Source organism: Uloborus diversus, chromosome 7 (assembly GCF_026930045.1).
Source record: "Uloborus diversus isolate 005 chromosome 7, Udiv.v.3.1, whole genome shotgun sequence".
NCBI lineage: Eukaryota > Metazoa > Arthropoda > Arachnida > Araneae > Uloboridae > Uloborus > Uloborus diversus.
Genome location: NC_072737.1, coordinates 17,106,971 through 17,124,190, shown reverse-complemented (window position 1 = coordinate 17,124,190; position 17,220 = coordinate 17,106,971). Strand labels below are relative to the sequence as shown.

General features: G+C 35.2%; 1 protein-coding gene across 1 annotated transcript in view; it reads right to left on the bottom strand.

The window, feature by feature from the left end:
- The window catches only part of LOC129226616 (spectrin beta chain, non-erythrocytic 5-like), a 130,930-nt gene that overhangs the window by 8,027 nt on the left and 105,683 nt on the right, over positions 1-17,220 (bottom strand). Inside the window, exons 67-76 of the mRNA XM_054861245.1 lie at positions 16,439-16,573; positions 15,480-15,662; positions 13,324-13,515; positions 12,094-12,249; positions 10,770-10,987; positions 8,308-8,596; positions 5,573-5,755; positions 4,264-4,386; positions 2,211-3,363; positions 747-857 (exon numbers count right to left, since the gene is read on the bottom strand). Of these exons, the coding sequence (XP_054717220.1) occupies positions 747-857; positions 2,211-3,363; positions 4,264-4,386; positions 5,573-5,755; positions 8,308-8,596; positions 10,770-10,987; positions 12,094-12,249; positions 13,324-13,515; positions 15,480-15,662; positions 16,439-16,573 (2,743 nt within the window). The remainder of the gene's footprint in view (positions 1-746; positions 858-2,210; positions 3,364-4,263; positions 4,387-5,572; positions 5,756-8,307; positions 8,597-10,769; positions 10,988-12,093; positions 12,250-13,323; positions 13,516-15,479; positions 15,663-16,438; positions 16,574-17,220) is intronic.

Below are 17,220 nucleotides of genomic sequence, written 5' to 3'. Positions count from 1 at the left end.
AGTACATACTAGAGATGAGACGGGCTCAGCCCGAAGTGGGCTCCGGCTCTAGAACCGAAAATGGGTTTCGGGCTCAAGCACAGATATTCAATCCCCCATCTCCATACAAATTCAAAGCAAAAAAAACATTTTCCTACTGTGAGAAAATGAAAGGAACATTTAAATCAGTTCAGTCAAATTCCCCCACCCCCTCAAAAAATTAATTAATTAACGCTTATTTATAGTGTTTTTTTTTGCAATTACTTATTGCAATATGTCGTACAGTAATGCATTTGAAGTGGAGCATTTTAAGAAAATTTAGAAACTTCTGTCAAAGAAGAACATTTGACGTAACATTTTTTATTAAAAGAGAGATCACGTCAGACTGTAGAAGGCTCTGTTTTTGATACAAGAAAGTTTCCTTCAGGCTCGGGCGGGCTCTGTTTTTGGTCTGAGACAATATCACTCGGGCTCGGGCTCTCAAAAATGAGCCCAGAATCATCTCTAGTACATACTAATGATTAACAACAACATCCCGTTAAAACGAATTCCCCATAGTTGCCCAAATATTGAACAGACCACCAGCTATTCTAATAGTTTGCCTACAAGTTGGATAAGATAAACATACACTAAAATTACTACTTTTATCAACTAAATGTAGAAGATTAACTTTTCTCGGGAATAGAAATGATAAAGTTGTCATAGAAGTAACAACAGAAAAGTCTACAAGGGACTAAAAATGTTTCATATTAGATTTCAACACTTACCATTTTCATTATACGAACCAGAATTCATATCCATGCTGTGATGGAAATCTCGCACGGAGTGGACAGAATTTCGATTATTGATGATGGCTGTACCATTGTGATGGTTTTGAACTGGAAACAAAATTTAATAGTTGATACACTTATGAAACTTGTTGTATGCAAACATTCATTATTAATAATTTTGTTCTTTTTGAACTAAAAATGTCAATAATTAAATAATAACACATTAATAAGGATCAATCCAATACATAAAGAAGGAAGAAAACTCAAATTAACATTGTAAATAAACCGTCTAGGCAAAGTCTTAAAATATTGGAAGTATATATTACATTTCAAATTACTTGGTTAAAAAGTTATCAAGAATTAATATTTATTACAAAAATACTTTTTTCTGCTGAAAATTGCTAAAACTTACGAGTGTTTCTCCATATGTTATTAAATGAGTCACTTGCTAGATTTAGAACTAACATTAACTTGTAAAAAGAGTTTTTTCTTGGCATGAAATATAATTTCTAAAACATACTCACAAATATTATTCCCAATTAATTAATATTTAAAAATGAAGTAACATCATAGTGGACATTGAGTTAGAAGAAAGCTATTGGTAACATTTTTTTGAGAATGATCTATATGTATGGATTTAAACATTTGTGTGTGTGTGTTGTTGTTTTTAATCCTGCTTGGACTAGCTCTAGGCTAAGCCAGGTCTATGAGTCCAGAAGACCTCAGAATATCAAACACAAGAAGAGTTAAAAGTCCTTTTTATCAAGATCCAAAACAAGCCAGTATATGGGATGTCTGTTCAGTGTTACATTTAGTGCACATGCGAAACACTTTGCCACCCAGTTCATTTCAGGGGGCCAGTGACAAGACTGGAGAAGATGGTGGTCGTCCTTTTCAAAGGTAAGAGCACCACAAAGGTGGTCTCTCTTTCACCAATCATGTACAGAAGAACAGTCCTGAACCTCGAAGCCAGACAAACTTGAAGTCATATTATCACTATTTTACAGGAGAGGGTAAAAATGTTAGTCTGATGCATACAAGGGTTGGGATTTGCACTGAACTGGTAAAAAATTACAAAGGATTTTTTTTTATAACAACGTTCTTATGACTCAATGTGGAAAAGGATTCCACAGTAATAACCTGAAAAATCATCATTTTGGATTTGCGTTAGTCTTGCACTAAGGTACATATATTAGAGTATTTAAAACATTAAAGGGCTTTATTGTCAACAAACAACATCCAGTATTCATCAGCTTGCCAAACACAAACTGCTTAAAGGTTTGTGATATTTAATGGGATGAAGATTGCACCATCTACATGGAGTGGGATCAATTTGGAGTATTTAATTTTCCATTTGCGGTGACTTGTTTGCTTTCTTTCTTTGCAAACACAGTAAATTATTGTTCATGTTGCTACATTAAGATAAGAAAATGATCTGAATGCAACAAACTTTGAACTTACCAGCTGGGTAAGCCATCCTGGGAGCAACCGGGGGCGGACTGGAGTTTTGCTGGTTCTGGAACATCTCTATGCGGCTCTTCACCGATATCGAAGATTCTTGCTTTGCCAATCTGCTGGATGGATCTGACAGGGGTCTGGAAGGGACATTTCTGGGGGGAACAGGGGGCTTGGGCTTTTCACGTAGCAGGGCTTCGTCGTAGGGGGGAGGGTGTGGCCTCCTCTCAGACTGTGCAGCCGTGTGAGTGGTTATGGCTCTTCGAAGTTCAGGAGTGGACGCCTGGCTGGATGTCGCCGATGTGGTGTCGTGGTGATCGTTGACGTTATTACCGATCATACCATCTCCGGAGGCCTTGACGCTGGAGCCGACACTGTCGGAACTGTTGCTCTTCTGGGTTTCGTACCGCATGAGCTGCATGCTGGGGGGCAGGGCGGCATGGAAGGCGATTTTGTTCATCCAATCATGCATGATCTTCTCGTTGTGGGCCATGAACAAGAACTCTGCACCATCCGCCAGCTGCAACCTGAAAACGTGTTTCTTTTTGGTATAGTCGGAAGCTTTGGAGCACTTCGCCTGGAGCAGGCTCACGGGGGGAGCTGCAGCACTGTTGTCCACGAATGCTTCTTTGTCTTTGAAAAAGCACAACAACTGACCGCATACGACCGTGTAGTATGTCTTCCACGACCTTATGGTCGCCCTCTTTCCTCCACTCTGCAATTCCTGTTTCCTGTCCAGGAATCCTTCGATCTCGACTGGAGGCAGATCGGCAGGCGTCCTCTGCCTACGGAAGCTCTGGGTGCGCCTACGGGTGGTGAAGCTTGGAGTACGCTTGGGCTTCTTCTGCCTCTCGTCCAGCCTCATGCTCTCGGATCTCTTCATGTGAGCAGGAGACTCTGCGGCCTTCCAGGGACTCAAGCCTTCCACCCTCATGCTCTCCCCTCGCTTGACGGACAACTTGTCGCCATCCAGACTCTTCTGACTGGAGGCACGGAAAAGGCCGGGAGGATGGCGGATTTCAGGAACATTTTTAGGAGAGGAGGGCAAGGGCGATGTCTCTCCCTTGCCGTCGATTTCGTATTCGATCGGTCTCTCGTCGCCTGGCTTCTTGAGGACGATTTCTTGGGTACGCCTTCTTTCGTCTTCTCTTCGTCTCTCCTGATAAAAAAGGGAATGAGAAAATTTTCATTTGAATTGCAGAACTATTTCAATCAAGAAAGGTTTTGTTATGATAAGATGGCACATAGGCGGCTGGTGTACTAAAAAAGTGGGGGTCAAAAGAAGGGGGGCCTGGAAGCTGATTTTTTTTTGTACAACTGGGCAATATTATTGGCTTTTAACATTACCAATTAAATAACATTTTAAACTGGAATATGAAATTAAAAATTGAGTAGATGGCCACCGTAGACTTCCCCCTTCCAATTCAAAGTTTTATTCTTGCAAAATAACATGAGAAAAGTTCATTTATTTGGAGTTTTTTTTTTCTTGTGAAAGAAAGCAATCTATCCTGTAAAAAATCATTTTTCAATTGATCATTAATTTTTAGCTCTGAAGAACATAACATCATAACATTTAGGCATGTAATTTCCTTGGCAGTATTTCTTACATGTAATTCTCAATCCTAGAGCATGAATATGCTACCTTATGATGATTTTGGAAATTAGCCAAAGAGGTAAAACATTCCATTCCATCTTAGGGACAAAACTTGGGCGTCAGAGAGAGAGTTTGTAATGTTAATATAATTTCAGAAGAATACAAATGAGAAAACCGAAACACGTAAAAAAAATAATAAAATTCCCTCTCATTCACTTAGCTTAAAAGCAGATCATAAATAACTGAACTTGTTTCACTTCTTTTAGCAGCTATTAGAAAGAGACTGCAGCACCTCTTATAGTTTATTTGAATTGAGAATGAAAATAAAGCACCATGTAAAAATAATTAAGAATTTTACTTTAAAATTAAATGGTTTAAAGGATCCTCTTTGGTACAGGTCACTGGTATTTCACACTTTGAAGGACTCATGTGAGCCATGATGAAGCTATATTTCATAGCACTTACCTCCAAAATTCTTTTTTGTTCTTTGCGTTTGATGGCGTCCAATCTTTCTTGCTCTTTGCGTTGAATTTCTGCTTTTCGATTGCGCTCCTCCTCTTCTTTTTGCTTGGAAAATGCTTCCTCCAGCTGCAATATTTACATACAAATTTGAAAACTTTTTTCCTCTTAAATATAAAATCCATTATCTTATTAAATATATGCCTGTCGAGTTTATTGATGAAACTTACATAGATTCTCGAATCAGATAAAAAATACTCATTAATAATTAATGCTAAGAAATTCAAACTAAGGTTTAAAACAGAAAAATGTGAGTTAATATGAATGGGATGCAAAGGATTTTTGATACTTTTCTGCAAAAGTCTTGTTGATGGGTTATTTGGGGTCTAAGATTGGTTCTTTAGTGATAAAAAATTTGCAATTAAAGACAATTGTCTCTACAAAACAGGTACATATTCAAAATTTTAAACCTATTTGATCCTTTTACACCTGAAAATTTAAAATTGAAAATAACCAACAGAATTATTAAATTCAGAAAGTTGCATTTTCCTGTTAAATTGATATCAAATGGTGATGATTCTTTGGATTTTAAAAATGATACATACAGCACTTGGAGCTGTTTTTGTGGTGATTTACATAATCAGCCTCAAAGCCTTTGTTGGTTTGCCTTGGCTTTCTTTATAAACTTTGTTTAGGCTAATCTTTCTCAAATGGTAAAATGGATTCAAAACATTTAAAAATAATTATTAGTATGGCTGAAGAAATGCACAAATTTGCCAATATGAGGGGAATAAATGAGGCAGGATTTTTATGGAAAAAACACCAGATATTTCAATCAACAGATTTGTTTGGAACAGGGTGAAAGTTTATTTAGAAACAATTTCTCTAATCAAAGAAATAAAATTCATAACATTCATTGATTAAATTAATTGATAGTTTCCCATTTTCTTAAATCATAAAAATTTTAACCACATTAAAAAAAAAAAAAACGTAAATATATCTCAGGCAAATATTATATGTGGCTTTGTCCACTTGTATTCATTTTTAACAGATATTCATGAAATCTTAAAAATTTTTTAATTGAGACCTGAAATGCATTGCTTCTAAACTGTGAACGTATTTTTTAGATTTCCATTATATATGTTTAATTGAAAACTCAGACATCATTTATAGTTTTCTACCAAGGATTCCTATAGATTTTAACTAATAGGGAGTCAAAATTTTCAGACATAGGAGAGAATTGCCCTGCTCATTTGATTTAGAAATTATCACACAATAAAACTCTTGAAAAAGGTAAAAACAAAAGGAATCTGACCTTGGTTATTCTCTTGAGAGAAAAGAATTTTTCTTCCTGTGCCTCGATTGTCTTCTCAAAGTCCTCATGCTTCTTGATAAGTTCTTCAACAGCCAGAATCGAGTCCCCGCACTGTTTATCAAACAGGATCGGTTCTCGACTCTGCAGCCAAGCTTCCAAAAGTTCAGCATCTCTTTTGAAAATCTAGAATAAAATACCAAAAACTACTCTTTTGTTTAAGTGCAACTTTGCAAACTTTCTACCCTTAGGGTAAACTTTTGACAAAGTCAAAGTTTCAAAGTATTTATAAATTCTCACACATCATATTAATATTTCTTTTAAGAATCATATTTATACAGGCAGAGGTGGAGACTGGGGCTTAAAAGTGTGAGGGCAATTTTTTTTAGGAAGTTGAAGACTATTTTAGGTTATCTTGACTGACTAAGGGGGGAGGGGCTTCCGATGTTCTCCCGCATAAATGTTTTGGAATTGTAGTTTTCAAAACGTCTTTAGCAAACTTAGAGCAAGGGATTTGGGGTTCTTTTCCAGAAATTTTGCAAAGTTTAAAACGTTTTTTAAACGTCTTTTAAAAGGCTTATTTCAGACTTCTCTTTTATTGACTAAAGGAGGAACGAAAGGGTTCGGAGGTTCTCCAAGTACATTTTTTTTCTTTGAACTAAAGAAATAAAAAAACTCAGTTTTGACCTTCCTATGTGAACTTCAGAAAAAGATCTCCGTTTTTTCCCTAAATTAGAGTTTTGAAAACGCAGTTTTAAGCTATCTAGGTGGATGAATTTCCCCCTCAAACTACAGTCTTTACAACCCAAATTTGGTCATCTTTGAATTTAAAGAAAGGAGGGAGTTCACTTGGGCATTTTCTCCCGGAAAATGTTCAAAATTGAAGTTTTAGAACTGAAATTTTAAGCAATTTTTGGTGACGTTAATGTTCAGGGAATCTCACCAAGAATATTTTGAAATTAAAATATTGAAGTTTAGAATATCTTTCATAAAGAAAAAAGTGCGGGGGCAGTCGCCTCCGATTCACCGCCATTTTTTACTGGGTGACTATTATTTCTGACTGCAGTAAAGGGCCAAAAAACTGCCAATCAAAAATCTGCTCATCTTTTTTTTTTTTTTAACATTAGGAGATAAACATTTAGCACTTTAAAAGGATCTAAGTTGTGTTACTGAGCATAACTTAACAATTATTTATAATAACTCAAAAACTCAAATTAGTTTTTTCAAATTTAAGTTTAAAAAATGATTACAAATTGATCAGATATACTGAAAATTTCAGAAAATTTCTTAGTTTTTACTGGATACATTTTCACATCCCCCCCCCCCCCATAGAGAATATGGCTGTTCATTTTGCTTGCATTAGTATTCTGTTGGAATACATCAAAATAATGATCATTATTTTTTGGTTTCCAAAGTCTGCCAAAACCTAAAATCTACACAAATTCTAGTCCCAGGCTGTTGAATTTTGACTCTTTGCTGTACTTAATTCAAATCACAAATAAAATTACATAAATTAAATGTGTAATCAATTTAAAAAAAAAGTAAATTTTACGCATAAAATTGTTCAAAATAGCGGCTCTATAGATTCACTCCAGCCGCTGAAAATTTTATATTAATGCAACTAGCTGTTTAAAATATTCGACATTCGAATTACAGGGTTGCCGACCTTAGAGGAACCATTTAAAGAGCATCTGTGGTGATTTGAAATTTAGCGGAGCAGTTTGAAATTTCGCGGAGCAGTTCAGAGTTTTGTATGAACATCAATAAAAATATCTAAAACCACTTAACTAAAATTGCTTTGGAGCTTTAATAATCATTTTACGCACAATGCACTAGTACAAAAATATTTTAATTAATGTAACAGCTTTAAACACTGCTTCAATCTTTGAGTATAAGCATCTTTAATTTCCCATATTTACACGTTTGACATGATAATAGCAAAATATAAGCTTGAAAACGATCGGCCAAGAAATGAGGAGGAAAATAACTTTTTTGTGGGGCCGTGGAGTTTCGCCATTTTAGCGGAGCAACTCCACAAAATGTGGAGCAGTAGGCAACCCTGGACTTACCAAGACATCTAAATTCTGGTCATAAATCAAAACCTTGGATACCAGTGTTAGCTATTTATTATTGCATCTCAGTACCTAGGAACTAAAATTCTGATCATAAAATTAGTACACCAGATGTCAGTGCTCAACTAATTATTTAAAATGTTGACTCATTCATTACATGTGCATCTAAATTCTGATCATAAAATAAGTGCACCAGATTTCAGTGCTCAACTAACTATTTAAATGTTGACTCATTCATTACCTGTGCATCCAAATTCTGATCATAAAATAAGTACACCAGATTTCAGTGCTCAAAGAATGCTAAAAAAGTCCAGTCCCCCAGCAAAAAAGAGACCGAGGGGACATGATTCAGTTGTTTAAATTTATTAAAATGAAAGATGTTACGGGGCTAAAGTTTAGCACTGAAAAGGAGAAGGGGTCATTGTTTTAAGCTATTCAGGCTAACATGCATATTAGGAAAAATTATTATTTTAGCAGGGTTGTGGGCACTTGGAACAGCTTACCGGAAGAAGTGGTAATGAGCAAGGGAGTAGATAGTTTTAAGAGGGCCATTGATCTTCACTGGGGATTGTAAATTGACTAGGACCAGCCTAGCTGGGACCAGAGCCTTTTCCTTGTACTCACTTTTGTATTTGAATTTATTTAAAATGTGAACTCATTCATTACCTGTGCATCTAAATTCTGATCATAAATAACATTCCTCTTCTCCCAGGTGGTCTGGAGCTGGCCGTAAGCTCCCTTCAGCCTGAGGATCTTGTCTTTGATCTCGTCCGCCATGAAGTGGCCGGAATCGATGATGTGCTCGCCAGTCTCGTAGAACTTGTTGAAATTTTCCGCTCTGGTGTCCACTTCCGATTTGTATTCTTTGTGGCGAATCAGGAGAGCTTCTGCGCCGGTCACGTCTTTGGGCAATTCGTGGGAGGTTATCAGGGCCATCATTTCGCTCAGCCAAGCCCTGAGAAAAGCAAATAAATTAGTCACCTCATATAATAGAAAATTGTTCATGAAGGAGCTTTCTTCAAAATTTTATAAGTAAAATATCAGTTGAGGAAGGAGGATAAAAACAAATCAACATGGAACCAGAGATGAGAGTGGTCAGAGAGCAAAAAGGAGGAAATCCAAAAAAAAAAAAAAAAAAAAATCGTAAAAGGGATGATATCCAAAACCGCATCAAAATAGAACCTGGGAGCCATGATATTCAAAAATTCAATAAAAAATGGCTAATTTTTACCAGTTTTAAAGGTAATACGTATTTAATTAAGTATAAGTAATAATTTTGTAGTTTGTTTGCATTGTAACATTTCTTGCAAGAGTGTTTATTAATAAATAAATCTAAATTTTGAAAAAGAGGCAACAATTTCTAACCCCTGAGTTATTCAAAAAAGGGTTGGGAGTGTCAACTTTTCATATTTTGTCGGTGAAAAATACATTTTTTTCATTAAAATCATTTGAGTTTATAGTGTTAAACGAGTGAGAACAGAAATTTTAAAACTAGGTCTGTTTGTAAAGTAAAAATTTACAATGGGGGAAAAATCCAAAATTTCTTTATATGGTAGAACATACTTTTCATAGTAAAAATTGAAAATAAATATATATGTATATAAACGATTGGTTATCTTTTTCTTTGCATTGGAACCCAAAATTTGTCTTTAAAAACTTCCTAATATGATTTTGGAATCAAAAGAGCAACTTGCAGCCGCCTCATTTAATCATGAAATCTCAAAACTTTTAACAGGCTGTAAAGCCTAAACGGTTTGAAATTCACCATAAATATTTTTTACACTTTCTTAAATACACAAAAAAAGTAACCATGTCAAGTTTCAATAAAATTCGAGACTGTGGGTGCTGTGCCAAATTTTTTGATTGACTTTTGCATTTTTTCCAAAATAAATTAAAGAAATAAAAATATTATTGAAATGATGAATGAAATAAGCAGATATAAGGTAGCATACAGTGAAAAACCATCCAACATTAAAAATAATTGAAATACTTGCAGGATGCAAAAAGATTGAAATCTCAAACGAGGCATGCAAATTTCGGCGCAGCACGTGTTTGACATCGTTGGCATGATTCCAAAACATACGATTTTAGCAGATATCGCGGAGGCTGAAGATTCGAGCGAAAAAAATAGAAAAATAAGAAATTCAAGACCGAAGATTTAAAAAAAAAAAAATTCGATTTTTGAGAAAATTAAGGCCTGAAAGAGGCAAAAAAAGGAGGAAAAGAAGGAAAGGTTCTAAAAGTCAACAGAAAAATCCGGAATTCCGGCAAAAGCCGGAAAAATCTCATCCCTGTGGAACTGACACTCAGGGGAAACTAGCTTTCTTTTGGGCTAAAAAGATTGGGTCACACAGAACATGCAGGGAAAGGGGGGATCCCTTGCCATTAATCTTGAAGTCTTAAAACTTTGCTTGATTTCATGATTAAAAGTATATTTCTGGGTACAAACCATGAAAGTCGAAACACTTTCTTTAACATGGGGCAGTTCTATTTTCATGGGGCCAAGGATGGGGCTCTCACTTTTAGAGGGGGGGGGGGGACCCCGCATGAAATATTGTATAAGATTTCTGTAGTGAAATGTGCATTGCAAAAATGAAATAATAGAACAGTTCTAGTTTAATTTTCACCCTCAATTTCATGCATGAAAGCTAGAATAGCATTACATCTATCTAACTTGAAATAATAATAATAAAAAAAATCAATAATAATAATAATAATGCCTTACAATCAATAAACATCTTTAAGGCACAAAAATGATAAAAATGTACAAAAGCATGCTTATTTTTTGCAGTGTATTAAATAAACTATTATATGCATGTAAAAATCATAAATACAACAAAATTGCTAATAATAATAAGTAATATAGATACATCTGAGCTTTTTTTTTTGTGTGTGTGTGTGTGGATGTCTACAGTTATTACTATTTGTGCAATTTTAATATTTTTTAAAATGATTTTTAACATATCACAGAAAGGTAATCTGTCTTTAAAATAATATGTAAGTTATTAAAAAAACTTGACAGTCACAAAAATTGGGATTTTTACAGGGTGGAAGATGAAACAACTTTTTTTAAGGTTTAAAACAACTGCACTAGTACCTAAACGAAAACAATTGATAAGTATTCTTACATTAATTCCCTGTAATCATCAAAATAAGCTTGAAGTTGTTCAGCCTGCTGAAGCTTATCTTTCCGTTCTGCCGACTTTTCCAGCAGCTGATTCCACGCTTCGGCAACATCCTCGTGCTTCACGTCTATGTGGTCTTTGGCATCGGGGAACTGAGAGGCCAATCGACGAGCCTCTTCCACTAGCGCCACCACCTGCTCTTTCACAGCCGCCAGATCCCTCTGAAAATTAACATGCATATTAATAGGGATCCTCTTAATATTTCCCTTCAAATATTCTTCTAAAAATTAATACTGTTCATCAACAAGGGGAAAAAAGGTTTGTTCAATTATCATTTCTTCAGATTTGCTATGAAAGGTATGTTATGGTTTATTTTTTCATTATCTGATAAAAAAATGACAATCCTATTTTGTTCACATTATGTTTTCTGTAAGTATTGAGATTTTCATCTTTACGGGGAAAAATCCTTAGCAACAACCACTTTATATTGCACAGAAATTTTACAATTGAGGCAGTGAGAAACAAAGGAATGTAAGTACCGAAACTAAAAATTTGAGGATAACCGGTACACATGGTACGTGTACCAATTAGTCCTGGTAGGTGCAGCTATACAGCATGGTTTAGAAAAATTTTTCAATGAAAGTCTATCTATCTAGGACCAGAACTTTAAATGCATTTTACCCAAGCCTTGAAAATGTCCACTTTGCTTTTTACTGCTTCAATTATGAATTGGAATAAATAAATAAATTTAAAAAATAAATAAATAAAAAAGCGCCCATATGCATAATCTCATGTATTTTAACCATGCTCAGGGGCTCAGGTATTTTAACCATGGTTTATCAGGATATTTTCTCCATGAAAACTGATTTTAGGACAGATTTAGAGTCATTAAAATTTGATATTTTTAATAACTTATTCATTAATGGCTGGAGAAGAAATGTTTTTACATTTTTGCAAAGAAAAAAAGTACTAAAAGCAAGGAAGTTCTAATTTCTAAAGGGGGGGGGGGAGGGGGCTCGAGCCCCACCTACCCCTTATATGAGTGCCCTTAAACACAGGTACATAGTCAACAGTCTCTCTCTCTCTCTCAAAAAAAAAAAACAGCGTCCAGTCCTTGGCATCTATTTGAATTTTGATGTCTTGGAGAAATACTATATTTATGAACATTATTTGCAAATTTAGAAGCATATTACCAACACCAATGGCATAAGAACACTGTGCCTCCCTGCTATATCAAATTATTTCAATACCAATCTACAGTGTGCTAATACCAATAAACAGTACTTTTTTTGAAATGGTTACAGAGGTAACTTTTATCCTTTCTAACCTCAAATCCTTCATGACGCCTGATGAGAGTTTGAATAGTCTCCAGATCATGACCAAAATCTTCACTGGACAGCACGGTATCCTTTTCGTGAATCCAACTGATGGTCTCATCCGCGCTTCTGTCAAAAGTGTGAACTTGTTTAGCTCCAGCTAAAGCCTGAAAATATGAAAAGAATGTAAAAAATATGTTTGAACAAAAACTAATTTGGAGCAGTTATTGTACAAGTAGTCAAACTTTTAGTTAAAAATATCTTAATATATTTCGTTATTATGCTTAATTTTTTTTTCTTTTACTGTTTGGGGGCTGATGTTATTTTTGAATGAATTAAATTCAACCTCTTAGACAAAAGAAATCACAACAAAACCACAGTATGTCGTGAGAGGCTACTAAAAACTTTTATGTTATAACGGACAAAACGTGGTTTCTTCCTTTGAAACACTTTGATATTTGTTTTCATAGCCTCATGACCTCAACCGATAAACTAGCATGTTAAAAACAATATAGATCCTTTATGAATATCTGCTGTTAATGATCAAAATACAACCAAATTTGGGATACAGGTTACCTTTAGCACTTTGAATTCATTTTTGTTTTCAAAAATAGGGCATTGCAATTAGAATTTTGAACTGAGTTTCCATTTTAAACTGAATATGGCCCATTACCAAAATTTTATTTCAACAACTTCAAAGTAAAACAATGTCTACTGATATTTTACTTGCATCCCCAGAAAGCATTATGGTTTAGTAATTAGGGATAATTTTATTTTTTCTCCCGAAACCCATAATCTTTACTAATAATAAAGCTGAAAGTCTCTTTGGATCTCTTTCTGTCCGGATCTGTGTGACGCGCATAGCGCTTAGACCGTTTGGCTGATTTTCACGAAATTCGTCACAGAATTAGTTTGTAGCATGGGGGGTGTGAACCTCGAAGCGATTTTTCAAGAATTCTATTTTGTTCTCTTTCTATTACAATTTTAAGAACATTTTACCAAGCAAAATTATCATAAGATGGACGAGTAAATTACCAAGTTATCATAACGTGGAACCGTAACATGGGCGAGCCAATTGGCGAGAAATTCATCATACATTATTTGTATGATGGCAACAGGCAATACCAAATTACCTTTTAATTTTCTACTATGGGCAAAGCTGTGTGGGTGCCACTAGTCTACAATAATTTAAAAAGGTGATCAAAATCGAAACCACAGTAAATATATATATGAAAAATTACCTCTTGTCGGGATTGAGCACATTCCTTCAGTTCTTCCCACATGTGGGCAATTTCAGCACTTTTGGCAGCAATTTTGGTGGACTCCGGATGGTTTTCTTTGAGTAGGGTGGCCGTGGCATTTTCCAAATTCGATACACGGTCATCATTAGAGTGAATGATGGTGAGAAATCCTTCAAACTTTTGAATCAAAATCTGATAAAAAAAAAAGCAAAATAATTAAAACCAGAGTTAGTTAAATGCAAGTAAAACAAAATTAGGCATAAAAATTATTGATTGAAGCAAACAGGTGTTTATGCCTAAAGAATCTCTTCCTAAGTACTGAATCAAAGCAGCAGGTACAAAACCACAACTCGATGATCTGATGAAACAGGTCAAGACTCAAGTCACAGATTTTGTAATTAATTCTGATGTTATAAATCCTGAATGCCACCAACACTTTTTCTAAAAAATAGGTTCTGAAGTTTGGGTGAGGGCAGTGGGGTAGCTAGGGTGGGGCGGAGGGGGGCGGTCTGCCCTGGGTGGCGATTCAACACCTTTGATGTGGGAAAAAAAATAAGGGAATCATACTTTAAATCTATTACTGGAGGCGAATTAAAAAAAATCCTTTTGAAATGTAAGGTTTTGTTTTGACTACAACTGCGCTTCTCATTGCTCCAAGTTGCAATATTTGCGTAGTGAGCCCCTGAATTTTCCTCATTCCCTTAACGTCCACTAAGACTGACTTAAAATTGCATTTTTAAAACTTAAATTTCGGAAAATATTCGAGAAAAGACCCTCACTTCCTAACGTCACCAAAAGCTTAAACCAACTTCAGTTTTGATGAAAATTTGGGAGAGAACTCCATCCCTCCAAACGTTACTCTCAACTGCGGCTTTTGATGTAAATGTAGAATATTTCTCAGAGATAGGTGCTAACACCCCCCCTCCCTTTTTTTTGCAGGAAGAATATGGATTACATTAGTTTCCCTATTCTTCCTCAAATGAAGTTTTCAATTTGTTCAATAATTTTTGACGGTTTAATGTATTAGATATGTCTCAATGAAAGGGCGGCAAATAGAGGAACTGCCCCAGGTGGCAGAAACTGTAACTACACCACTGAGTGAGGGTCTTATTAATCGCAGACTTATATTTAGGCTTAGCTGAAATTTAGGCACTACTTTCTTCATTTAATCTATTAACAAAAAGTGAAGGAATTGTTCCACAGTTTCCTTTTTGACACCATGGAAAAAAGCGATATTTTTTACTCCAGATCTAACTCGACCCTAGGTCGAAGAACCAAAGTTCTATCTCCTTTAGAAAAAAAGTTACAGACCGTTTTAATTGAAGCTTAAAAATCTGTTCCGCATTCAAATTATTGATGTTTTATTTCGCATTGCCATGGTTACGTCTTTTAACTTTTTTCTTTCTCATTTTCTAAAGGTCCACAAATTTGGCAACGCATCTGTCAGCAGCGTGTACACGAACCATTTGAAGCTATTTTCGACCCCGTCAATTCTCAAAAACTATTAGATCTCTAGCTTAAAATTTTGCATCTAGTGCTGCCTAGAAGACCAATAGTCCTTAGCTTCATGAATTTTCCTGTTATAGTTATGGAATAATAAGCCATGGGGAAATGCTTTCGTCAATTCTGCATATTTTACGATCTATGTTATAATTCCCCCGGACAAACTAGAAACTGAGGGGAAGATTTAAAGAACTAGAAATCTCAGCAATTCTCCCAATTGTCGCCAAATTTGAGCATGTCTAAGTCCATTCAGCCTTGACCTAGTACGATATAAACATCTCATCGGTTAGGCAATATTGATGCCATCAGTTTCGACAAGTTCTGGATCTCCCCAACTCTAGTGGAATGCTGAATGGGGGAAAGGGGAAGGGATTCCCTAAAAAAAAAATAATAGCGAATAGTTGTTAAAGAAGTACAGGATTTTGAGTGAAATGGCAGGTGGTATAGTGTGTGAAAGATAAAGTGATGAATAGTGGCAAAGTCTTTAATGATGATGATTAATTGGAACTAGAGTGAGTGTTTTGGGTCATTAGAAGATATTTCAACCAGTGGCGGCGATTCGGGGAGGCGGAGCAAGGCACAAACAACAACCAGGGGAAAACAGGTTACAAACAAAAAACTACATTTAATAATTCTTTTATCATGAAACCCACCTCCACATGCTCGACATCTTTTCCGTAATCCTCCGAACTGGCGATGAGCATCTGGTCCTGAATCCAGGCTGCCACTTCGTCTGCATCTCTCATGAAGCCGAAGAACCTCCTGCTCTCCTGTAGCCTGTATCCCCTCTCCTCTGCCAACTGCTTCAACTCAGAGTAACTGGACTCCACTTGATGCTAGGGGAAAAGAATGTGTTGAGTACAGGCGTCCCTCCTATAACACAGTACTTGTGCAACACGGTTTCGATATTACACAATGCAAAATTTGCTATTGTTATAACATGGGTTCAAAATTACACGATATAAAATTAGAATGAAATACTACACCGTTTTGATATAATGCAATATTTAAAAACTGAATTTCATTTTTGTTTCAATTCACTGTCCAGAAACGAACAAAAAATAACAGTAAGCAAAATTTGGCAAAAGATAAATAGAAAACTAGCAATATAATAATTCAATTAATTTGATTTTATACATATTGTTGCTTCAGAGCAACAGTAAAATATCCTACTGTTGCATTGAAGTGATAGTATAGACCCCCCCCCCCCCCCACTCTCCTGCTCTGAGCTTTTATAACAGCAGTTTGCAACAGGTGGACTGCAGTTTGGGTTTGAACTGCAGAAGAGCAAAAACTGGACTGTCCAAAATGTTTTAAAAATCTAAATTATACAAATAAATTATTTAAAAATAATTCATGCAGGCTAGAATATCTTTAGGTGTAACTTTTGTTGTTTTTCCTCACATTTTTAAAGTAATCATTGCACTGATTTACGTTTTTAATGGTCAGTGTAGAGTGTGAGAGTTTTTTCTACATCTCAATAAGGAATCTTCACAAGTTTTTTTTCCCTTAACTAAAACTAATTGTCGAACCCTGGTTTAGAACTTGAGACAAGTTACAATCAAGAAGACGTTTAGAACACAATTTTAACTTAAAAAAAAATACAACTCACTTGCTTTTCTGTAATATTCTCGCTGTCAAAATGTCCTCTCTCAACAAGCCCTTGGCTCAACTTGGCTAACTTGATAACATTATTGTTGAAGTTGTGAATGTCTCTTTCCAATCCATCAAGTTTTTTCATCAAGGACTGAAGAAAAAATATCATTTCAGTTTTTGACCATTTTTTCAAAACACGAAACAATTTCAGTTCAACGAATATTTCCGACAAGCTGTCTTAAATTGAAATACAGCATAAAGAGAGGGCTTAAAAATTATTCAAAACAATTAGTAAGTAATGAAATAAATCCAGGTATTAACATTACAAGAATAAGAAAATTTATATAATTAAGAGCATAAGTGTGTCATATGAATGCTTCAAACTGTTGATGAACCCTTTTGCCATTTTGTGGAACTGAAATCGACTCCCAAAGCAGTCGCAGAAAAGTCGCTGCATTTGAACTTAACAAAATAGTTAAACTTTTTGAATGAAAAAAAGAAACTATTTTACAACAATTTTTATTAGTTTATCTAGCTTATTAGCTTTTCGACATAAATTAATTTAATAACTCTGTAAGCAGGATTTATACCAGCAATCATTAAACTGGTAGCAGAAACAGTGTGACACTGTTTCTTGCAAACGTACATGGACAATTTCATACTTGGGGGACCTTTTTTGAAAAAACTCTTAAATTTCAGCAAACAAAGACTTAAATCCTATTTTCTGAGGCATAGTTCCATAAGTACTTGCAGAAGTTCAACATCTTATTTTTAAGCATTTCTCACTGCTGATTTAGA